An 11,668-nucleotide genomic window follows, 5' to 3' on the forward strand; every position below is an offset into this window, starting at 1 on the left:
ATTATTATTATTATTATTATTATTATTATTATTATTAAGGTGGTGAGCTGGCAGAATCGTTAGCACGCTGGACAAAATGCTTAGCAGTATTTCACCCGTCGTTACGTTCTGAGTTCAAATTCTGCTGAGGTCGACTTTGCCTTTCATCCTTTCGGCGTCAATTAAATAAGTACCAGTCATGCACTGGGGTCGTTGTAGCTGACTATCCCCCACCCAACCAAAGATTTCTACTGAGGCTGACTTTGCCTTTCATCCTTTCAGGGTCGATGCACTGTGCATTCATTGCATTGCAATGGCTGCAATATACAGCTGCTTCCGATTGAGAGAGGAATGGTCCGTTTTGCCCGATCCGAGTTTGAGAGTAGATTGACGCCATCAACAGGGGACATAAAGAAAGCAAAACTTGGAGGAAAAACACAAACTCAAAGACAAACACATACACACGACTGGCTTCTCTCAGGTTTTGTCCACTAAATCCACTCACAAGGCTTTGGTCGGCCAGTGGTTATAGTGGAAGACACTTGCCCAAGTTGCTATGCATTGGGATTGAACTCAGAAGTATAGAACCATGAGGCTAGGAAGCAAACTTCATACCACTGCCATGCCAACACCTTATAAATAAAAAATTTGAGGATTTTTAGTTTTTGCAGTAAAACAAATCTGAAACAACTCATTTTTAAAAATGCCAAATTTAATAACAAATAGTTGAACAAATTAATCTCTGAACTTCACAGGTATTTAATGATTTGGTTTTACCAACCTCAGAAGGAAGACAAGTAGTGATGAGTTTGATGGGATTTGAACTCAGAATCATCACCATCACTGTTAACCTACTGTCCTCAAATTTAATACTGACATGCATAAATGCTGTTCAAATATATATTTTTTGTTAAATTCATCAAAAAAGTCCCGTTTCCAAAATAGAAACCTTGTGCGTTGTCAGCAAAAAATTTCAAAAATTGCTTCAGGTTTCCTTCTTTCTCATCTTTCAACTCTGAAACTTTTCTTATCTCTTTAGAAATCTCATTAAAGTCTATTTTATCTCGACTGGCCAATAAAATATAAGCATGCCGACCCTTTGTAATGTTCACATTCTTCTTTGTCGGTTCAGCATCTGTTTGAAATCGACCGCATTGGACTGTATTCTTTTGAGTAACTTCATCTTCTTGTCTTGTCTCTGTAACCTCACCAACATTTCTAATTTCTTTCAGTTGGTATCTTTTAGAACTATTTTCTCCTAGCACTGGAATTTCAACAGCATTAGATTTTAACTTGCCATGGTTTTGACTGTTCTCATTATTTTCCTTAGATGCCTGTCGACTGGAATGGTTCAAGCTGTCTTGGTCATTTCCAGTTAATGAATTACTAACATCAATAGATTCCTTTCCTGCATTACTTCCAAACTCTGCTTCTTTCAGATTTTGCTTTCCAGGACGATTAAAACCCACGCCTGGTGTTATCTGAGACAAAACACACTGAAGTTTGTCTTCAACAGCATGTTTTAGAATTTCCATCGATTCTTCAGACAAAACATTTTCAGTACTAGATTTTCTCCTTTTCCTATCTTGGTGTGATTTTTTGCCAACAACAGTGAACTCTTGTTCTTGTTCCTCCTCTTCTTCTTCTTCTTCTTCTTCTTCTTTTCCACAAGGACTGCCAAGTTCTGATTCACCATAGATTTCCAATTGTTCTTCAGAAAGATTAACCAAAGCAGCAAGAATATTAGGAGTGATAAGAATTTGAGAAACGCAAAGCTGGAAGGTTTTCCCAATAGATTTCTTCACTGATTTCCTCTTGTGGAAATTGGTATTTCCAGAATGAAAGTGAGCAACGCAGTAAGACAGAATTATTTCTGAGGAATCATAATGATGTTTTGGGTTATAATCTAAAAGAAAAAAGAAACAGATAAGTAATTAAATAAATGCATAAAAACACAAAATTATGAAAAGAAAATACATACATACACACTCACACACATACATACATACATATATATGATTGAACGCCACACATCCTCTCCCAAGTAAGTTTTAATCTATATATATATATATGTGTGTGTGTGTGTGTGTGTGTGTATATATATATATATTGGCGTTAGAAAGGACATCCAGCTGTAGAAACTTTGCCAGATCTGATTGGAGCCTGCTGCAGCCTCCTGGCTTGCCACCCCTCAGTCAAACCGTCCAACCCATGCCAGCATGAAAGATGGACGTTAAACGATGATGATGATGACGATGATATATATATATATATATATATATAGATATATATGTAGCACTCCATCGGTTACAACAATGAGGGTGCCAGTTAATTTAGTCAATGGAATAGCCTGCTTGTAAAATTAATGTACATGTGGCTGAGTACTCCACAGACACATGTACCCTTAATGTAGTTCTCAGGGAGATTCAGTGTGACACAAAATGTGACAGTGTCTGGCCGTTTGGATTGCAGGTACAACTCATTTTCGCCAGCTGAGTGGACTAGGAGCAACGTGAAATGAAGTATCTTGCTCAAGGACACAATGTGTTGCTGGGAATTGAACGCATAACCTTACGATTGTGAACTGAATACCTTAACCACTAAGCCACATGTTTTCACATGTAAATACATGAATAAAGAAAAGAGAAAAACAGCTAAAAAAATAAACCCCACTGAAACAACAACAACAAAAAAATGGTTGGTGCTGGGCAGAATTGGTTGAGTGTCAAACAAAATATCTCCTGGTTGTATTTCATTTATTTCCTTTATGTTGAAAGCTGCAGTCATGATGAAGTCAACTTTGTCTATCATCCGCACATGCTCTCCGGCATCACACAATGGTAAACCATAAAGAAGCACCACGCGAGAGAGAGAGGAGAGTATGTCGTTATTGCTTCCCCAGACTCACTTTGCCTTTCATCTTTATGACATTGATCAAAATAAGCAGCAGCAGCTGTTAAAATGAAGTCCCCCCCAAAAAAAAACAGAAACAAATAACAAAATGCCAAGCTTTGAAATATTTCTGAAGGCAGTACTAAAACTTTAACGAACCACTAAATAATGCCAAATTCTGTTTTCATCGTCATCTTCGTCGTCATTGTCATCGTCATCGTCGTCGTCATTGTCATCGTCATCATCATCGTCGTCGTCACCATCATCATCATCATCATCGTCTTCATCATCATCATTACCATCATTCTCTCTCTCTCTCTCTGCCCCCTCTCTCTCTCCTACTTGTCTCAGTCATTTGACAGCGGCCATGCTGGGGCACTGCCTTCAAGGATTTCAGCTTAACAAATCGACCCTAGGGCTTTTTTTTTTTCTTCTTATAAACCTAGCACTTATTCCATCCGTCTCTTTTTGCCAAACCACTAAGTCCACGGGGACATAAACACGACAACACACATATATGTGTGTGTGTGTATATATGTATATATATACACACATACATATATGTATATATATATACATATATATATATATATATATATATATATATATATATATATATATATATATATTACAATTAAAAGGGTAAAGGTTTATCAATTTATTAATTTATTAATAAATTAACAATTAATAATTTTACCAAGCCCGGTATGTGGTGAAGCAACTATTTGCTGATCCCTTAATTATGTTTATATATATATATATATATATATATCTTTTATCTTTTACTTCTTTCAGCAGTCATTAGACTGTGGCCATGCTGGGGCACAACATTGAAGAATTTTTAATGGAATGAATCCACCCCAGCACTAATTTTCTTAAAGCCTGGTGCTTATTTTCTTAGTGTCTTGTCAGTCAAATATACACTCAAGATGATGAAGTGTGTGTGTGTGTGTGTGTGTGTGTGTGTGTAACTAGAAATACATACATACATACATACATATGGATATATATAAATCTATATAGACAGATATACATATATATAGTATACTTTTAACTCTGTACAATTTGACTAAACATTTCATGTGATTCTGATTAGATGAAAAAATGTATTTGAAGTGCAATTAGATTCTATTCACAGGACTTCGGTTGTTAAATCTACATCTGCGTGGAGCATTTAACCTCAAAATTACATTACACAGAAATACATCATCTATTTATCTATCTATCTATCAATATCTATCTATCTATCTATATATATATATATATATAAAGCGGACGTTAAACGATGATGATGATGATGATGATATATATATATATACATTCTTTTATTCTTTTATTTGTTTCAGTCATTTGACTGCGGCCATGCTGGAGCACCACCTTTAGTCGAACAAATTGACTCCAGGACTTATTCTTTGTAAGCCTAGTACTTATTCTATTAGTCTCTTTTTGCCGAACCGCTTAGTTACAGGGACGTAAGCACACCAACATCAATTGTCAGGCGATGGTGGGGGGACAAACACACGTATATATATATATATACACAGACCTGCCTGCACCTTTAAGGAAGAAAAATGGGGGGAAAAGGGGGAAATATTTTTTAAGGTCAATAGAGCAACGATACGTGTAAATGTAATTGAATTTAAAATAGGCCGACATGTTTTCTTCAGTTCTCTGCTGACAGGACATCATCATCATCATCACAGTAAGCCATAAATACGGTTTGGTGAAGAAAGGAAAAAAAAAGGAATTAAACTTTAAGAACTAACCTGTCTCTGTATCATACATTGCTGATAACTGGAGAGAAAATTCTGGAATTTCTTTCAAGGACTGAAGGAACAATTCTAAAGCCATTTCTGTGATATGGTTGGCATCTTCCTGGGCTAGAAACCAGGCATAGAAAATTGGTGTGATTTCATCATACAATGTAAGTTTGTACCGTATTGCATGCAAAGGGACTCCATGAGAGCAGCGCTTCTCAAGTTGGAAAGCATCAAACTTCCAGGGTGTATTTGGGGTTACCAGAATGGTGATATAACCATATTTAGAAGCTATGTCAGTATAAACGTTAACGTCTTTTTTCTGAATGTTTGTATTATCAATTACAATGATTGGACATTTCATTTCACAACTCCGTGAAGCCAGTTCTGAACAATACTTGTGGCCAAAGTTACATCTCTCTGGCGTCCAACTGTAAATGTCATTCTCCGTGAGGAAATGGTCAGAGGAACAGACGACAGCAGTGGGACAGAGGTCAGTGATGCTTTCGGCCAATGTTGATTTACCAGACCCTGGTAAACCTCTCATGATGAACATAATTTGGAACTGTGTTCCAATTTTGCCGATAACTTCCTGGTTCTCCAAGAAATGAAACTGAACTGTTTCTGGACATTTCTTATTTGTATTTCTCTTTTTCCCTCCTCTCTTCCCCATCTTAATGCTGACATCAATTAAGGTCAAGTTGGGTCAGCTCCTACCTAAAAATAAAAATACAAGATGAGGCAAAATTATAGCAGCTATTTTAATAGCTTTTCATTCAGGAAAAAAATCTTTTTTATTAAAACAAAAAAAAAAAAAATCAAACAAAAAAAAAGTGGTATTTATAACATTGTGAAGGTGTATGGTTGGTCTAGTGGTTAAGCTGTTGCACTCACGAATGCTAAATCATAGGTTCAATTCCCAGACTGGGTGGTGCACTGTGTTTTTAAGCAAAACACTTCATTTCCTGTTGCTCCAGTCCCCCTTTCCATCAGCGATAAAGGATGGTCCACTCACCCAGACAGCAGGGTGGCATCATTCAAAGATTAAAACGATGCAAAGTGCAATGTGACCAGTGATGTGTAACAGGATCTGATAGTCTGGTCGGTGACATGATATTATAACATTACAACAGTTATTGATCAAAGAAACCTCTTTGTAGTACACCTTCAACGGAATGTTCTAAATTCTGAATAAGCTTCATAGAATTTAACTGCAATAAATCCATCTATTTCTTCAATTATCATCTTATTCAAAGCTTCAGTAGCCTGTGGCCTTTTTTTTATGAAAGCTGTGTTATGAAAACGTCTTACAAGCAGATTTCCTTGTGGAATTACTGAATTAAGTAGAACTAATGAGATTGTTGCCCGTTCCAGTAGATCCTCACATTATCTGATTATGTGGCAACAAGAATTCTAAATTCTACCAGTTTCAAGGGAAACTAATCAGTTCCGTAGTTTTTGTTACTTGAAACTGTTTCACCCTTCTGTTACCATATTTCTGTTGAGATGCTCTGTGTTTCTTTCAATTAATTTTAAATATACCAGAATTTAGTAAAATAACTTAGTTATCATTAAGCTAGGGCTAGGAACATAAATTGTGACTAAGGTTTGATGGAAGATTATAATTCAGAACTGAAATTTGGGGGGGAGGGGGCCAGTCGATTAGATCGACCCCAGTACGCAACTGGTACTTAATTTATAAACCCCGAAAGGATGAAAGGCAAAGTTGACATCGGTGGAATTTGAATTCCGAATGTAGTGACGGGCGAAATATCTCTAAGCATATCGATTCTGCCAGCTTACCACCTTCAATAATAATAATGATAATAATAGTAATAATAATAATAAACTTACACACACATATATATATGTGTGTGTGTGTATACATACACACACACATACATACATACCTATTGCCACATTCATTGCCTTAAGATGTATTTATTTATTTCTTTATTCATTATTAAAAAACAAAACAAAAAAAAGTATCTCCTGATGCATGAAAGTAACTCGAAGTCTATTCTAGTGACGACTTCCTGATAATTAACGAGACACAGGTAGACTAATAATACCTGCACCACCTGTTCTAATTTCCATAGCAACACTAATTGGACAGCTACTGAGATGTCTTAACAACAGTTCCTGTGGCAACCAATGTTAGATGACAGTAGTACGTCATTATCATGCATCACCTAAAACTGTGGTAGTATTGGAGGTGGTGGTGGTGGTGGTGGTGCTAGTATACAAGTACGGTCTGTGTGGATGATAGATCACTGATGCTGTCTGCATGGAGTAGGCTATGGGCACAACCTTCTTCTTCAGCCTGTGTAACACACACACACACACACACTCTTTTACTTGTTTCAGTCATTTTACTGCGGCCAAGAGAGTTTGGTCGTAATTCTATCAGCAGAGAGATTCGTTGGCGATTTGGATAAGGTCGGAAATTGAACTGATTTATGTAGGGTAGAGTCACGTACGAATCGAAGAGAGATAGGGGGGGAGAGAGAAATACTGATTCATAGAGAGTGAGGCACAGAAAGAGTGAGAGAGAGGGGGGTACAGGCAACAGTACATCACGCGGGAATAAAGATTCTTTGGATATTTCTAGAACAAAGTTGAATGAAGACAGCAGTGCTTAAATCGTGAGTTTGAAAGCTTAAATCGGCAAACGTATTTGAGTAAGAATTAAATAGTAGTTTCTAAGGGGAGAGAGTGAATTTAGACAGGTTTAGGGTTACAGGAGCGATAACTTGAATGAAATAAAGCAAAAAAAATTCCGGGGGCCAAGAGAGTTTGGTCGTAATTCTGTCAGCGGAGAGATTCGTTGGCGATTTGGATAAGGTAGGAAATTGAACTGATTTATATAGGGTAGTGTCACGTACGAATCGAAGAGAGATAGGGGAGAGAGAGAAATACTGATTCATAGAGTGAGGCAGAGAGACAGTGAGAGAGAGAGAAAGAGAGAGAGAGAGGGGGGTACAGGCAACAGTACATCACGCGGGAATAAAGATTCTTTGAGTATTTCTAGAACAAAGTTGAATGAAGACAGCAGTGCTTAAATCGTGAGTTTGAAAGCTTAAATCGGTAAACGTATTTGAGTAAGAATTAAATAGTAGTTTCTAAGGGGAGAGAGTGAATTTAGACAGGTTTAGGGTTACAGGAGCGATAACTTTAAGAAAGTTAAGGAAGAAGCGATAACTTGAATGAAATAAAGCAAAAAAATACCGGGAGCCAAGAGAGTTTGGTCGTAATTCTGTCAGCGGAGAGATTCGTTGGCGATTTGGATAAGGTAGGAAATTGAACTGATTTATATAGGGTAGGGTGGTACTACTAAAGCAGCGTGGTCTCGAACGCGCAGTCGCGCGTCCGCGCTAACTAGTCGTGAGTGGTCGATCCTAGAAAAAGTGCGCGTGCACGCGTGTGTGAGTGCGCGTGTGCAAATGAATACATGTGTTTAGGGTTAGGGTTAGGATCGACCACTCACGACTAGCTAGCACGGACGCGCGTCTGCGCGTTCGGGACCACTCTGCTTTAGCAGTACCTATATGTATATATATATATTCATATTTATATAATTATATATATATATTTATATTTATACCGCTTAATAATCTCAATGGAGGCAATGCAAGCGGAAACTAGAGGAACATAATTAATAACCACACACAAAATCAAATATATATATATATATATATATATTCTACATTTATAAAACGGATATAAAAATTCCAAATATATAAATATAAAAATACATATAAATAGATAAATATCGATGTGACACATAAAACACAGTGAATTTTAGATTTACAAGTTATAATAAAAGTTTATTTGCAGGTATTGTTAACACTAGCAATCTCAAAATAAAGCCTTGTGGGTGCTGGTGCCACATAAAAAGCACTTGTAGAGTGGTTGGTGTTAGGAAGGGCATCCAGCTGTAGAAACCATGCCACAACAGACATGGAGCCTGAACATCCTTTCAGCTGGTCAGCTCCTGTCAAACCGTCCAACCCATGCCATCATGGTAAATGGATGTTAAATGATGATGATGATGATGATGACGGGCTTCTTTCAGTTTCCGTCTACCAAATCCACTCAAGAAGTTTTGCTCAGCGCAGGACTATAGTAGCAGACACTTTCCCAAGGTGCCACACAATGGCACTGAAACCTGGGAGGCAAACCTCTTAGCACACAGCCACAACTGCACCTATACATATATACATACATGTGTATATGTCTATGTGCTTCTGTATGTTTAAATCTGTTAGTGTTGCAATGATAAAACAGTCAAGTTTAAATATTAAAACGGTTGTGCTATTTTGAGCAAGAGATAAATCCATTATTCACTGCTAATGACATTACCCCATCCTGGTTCCACCTGCCTAATGGGAATCAGTAAGAGTGCAAAAAGCTATACGCATCATCAATATCATGTTTTTCAAACAACTTGCTCATGCAAGTACTACCAGTCGAGAACTCCGCATACCGGAAGGCAGCAAGTGTATGGGGTCATCAGGAGAGAATGCTCGCTATGTCAGGGCCTACCCCTCGATGGCATCAATGCACACCGCCCTACCACCTCATTGATATGAGGCCTCACTTGTTACATCAACTGGTTGTCAAATAAAGCTTAATATTCTTCTAGCCATCGCTCATCGTCTCTTTTTAACCAAATCCAGTGGCTAACCTTTTCCACTGTAGTTTGGATATTGGTCATGGTGGTATTTACTTTACGATGAATTAGGCCTAACGATAACAACAGTCGTCTCACAGTGTCCAACAAACCCTCTACATCCGACTTCTATTAAGTTTACTGAGCTACGTTCGCAGGCCTATTTATCACGTAAGTTCCAATTTTACGATGCTCAGGGCAGTATTTGGTCTACTGTACCAAGGGAAGTAACTCTGCTGAAACGGTAACGAAATGTTAAAATTTAAATATGAGACACCAAACCTAAGTGAATTGTAAAGAAAGAAGGATCGGTTCTGACAAGGTTTAGACTGTATGGAGTATGGGGGGATGCGACGAGATAAAAACACCTAATAAAATATATAAGGAAAAAAAGAAAAGTGGGTGAGCTACTCTGAAACTCCGCTCGAATGTTCTATCTCAGGTTGTATTTCCAACATTTTATTCTGACTTACGATGAGTAAACCCTGCAATGTTTTGTCCATCGTATTAAAATCTTTAGGCTGTTTCCTGAAGACCATAGAACCTTCAACTTCCAGTCTGTCACAGATCCACTCATATCTGGCTATGTAGTATCCCCACCCGAAGGCCTTGCTTCAAGGCCTGCGGACGTTCATACGACATAAAAACTATCTGAACTTAAAACGAAACATGCCGGTTTTCATTCAGTCTTCGCAGAAGTGTAGTTATTAATGGGTAGGGTATCCAGCCAACTGTAAAACAATACCCCCGACCCCACAAATTATACTAACAAATAACTTATATGTTTTATTGACAAAATGAAATGTAAAACAGTGATGGAATTATTGCACAGGCTTAATTCAAGATTATAAGTGCTTGAATCGGTTCCAGAATATTTTAGTAGGATTTTTAAAGAGGCCCTAATAGAATTAAACGGATAAGTCGACCATGGGAGCATTCGAACTCAAAAACAAATGGTTTAGAACGCATGTGGCCGTAAAACGGCTGGTCTGCTTAGAGGCAGAGGTTTCGCCAACCTGTCGAACATCCAATTATTTATTTATTAATCACTCAATTGGAAAAAATATGCTAATAACAGTTAAATTATCTGTTGAAACAATTAAAAATTTAAATGCAAAATTAAAGAACTTACGCTGAGAAATTTACACAGCTAATTTAATAGCCGTGTGTGTATGTGTGTGTGTGAGAGAGAGAGAGAGAGAGCTTGCATTTACTGCAGAGCTGTTGTTAATTAGGATGCTGGTTCAGGCAGTTGGTTGTGTGTGTACCTTTTATATGTATCTGTGCGTGTGTGTGTGGTCTTGGGCTAACAGGTTTTGGGATCTGACGATACACTATAAAGCTAAACCTTTATGGGCGGGAAACCTAAGGTAATCCCATAAACCGGCCTTGCCCATTTTTAATATATATATTCAAGTATATTAATATAAATATATAAAAGTTTGCGCAAGGTGCGAGGTAAGATGTTTGCAGCCCCACTGCGTGACATCTTGGGCAGGTGTCTTCTGTAGCCCCGGTACGACCGAATCCCTGTCAGTGGTAGACGGAAACTGAAATAAGCCCGTCACACACGTGTGTTTGTGTTTGTCCACCCCCATCCGACACCGCTTGACAACCGGTGACGGTTTGCTTACGTCTAGTAACTTGGCGATTTGGCGAGAGAGAGAGCGTTAGAATAAGTACCAAGTATTGGGATCGATTCGTTCGACTAAACTAGGGGTTCTCAACCGGAGTCCATATGGCCCCTGAGGGTCCATATAAATTGGGAGGGGGGGGGGCTGAAAAATGTTGCTTTAGAGGAATTTTGAAAGAATTTCCTTAAAAGTAGTTTTTAAACATCAAATGGTGATGGGGGGCCCACCAGAATAAAATAGTAATCAAAGGGGTCCATAGATAGATAAATCGTTGGGAACCCCTGGGCTAAACCCTTCAACGCAGTGCTCCGGCGTGGCTGCAATTCAATGACTGAAACAAGTAAAAGATAAAAGATGTATGTCTTTGTGTGTGGAATAAAATACATACGTAAAAATTTGGAATAGACATCTTGTTTTAATTTTAAATGTGTCATAATCAGGTTATTTAATAATTGCCAGGGAAGAGGATTGGAAGAGTGGAAAATAAATAAGATAGAAAGACGAATGTAAGATAGGTGTAGAGAGAAAGAAGGCAAAAAAGAATTGAGGAATAGAAAGGGAGATAAAAAGTATTAAGAGGAATGAAGACGGGAGGAAGAGTGAGAGAGAGAGAAATAAAACAAAGGGAGGGAAAAAGACAGGAAGAGAGATAAAACAAAGGGAGGGAAAAAAGACAGGAAGGGAGGAAAGAGCGTGGAAGAGAGGCAAAAGTTTAAATAGAGAGGGTGAAAGAG

General features: G+C 37.9%; 1 protein-coding gene across 2 annotated transcripts; it reads right to left on the reverse strand.

The window, feature by feature from the left end:
• Positions 1-670: 670 nt before the first annotated feature.
• LOC106867694 (uncharacterized) lies at positions 671-10,917 on the reverse strand. Of its 2 annotated transcripts, none has more exons than XM_014912650.3 (3): positions 10,433-10,917; positions 4,638-5,345; positions 671-1,885 (listed from the first exon to the last, which is right to left on the reverse strand). In XM_014912650.3, exons 2-3 carry the CDS (start codon positions 5,299-5,301, stop codon positions 846-848), a joined length of 1,704 nt encoding a protein of 567 aa, XP_014768136.1. In that variant the 5' UTR covers positions 5,302-5,345; positions 10,433-10,917; the 3' UTR covers positions 671-845. The 2 variants fall into 2 exon arrangements, with proteins under 2 accessions (XP_014768136.1, XP_014768143.1); XM_014912657.3 differs by lacking the exon at positions 10,433-10,917 and adding an exon at positions 7,857-7,987.
• Positions 10,918-11,668: the final 751 nt, after the last annotated feature.

This window comes from Octopus bimaculoides, chromosome 22 (assembly GCF_046866305.1).
Source record: "Octopus bimaculoides isolate indiv1 chromosome 22, ASM4686630v1, whole genome shotgun sequence".
In the NCBI taxonomy this organism is placed as follows: domain Eukaryota; kingdom Metazoa; phylum Mollusca; class Cephalopoda; order Octopoda; family Octopodidae; genus Octopus; species Octopus bimaculoides.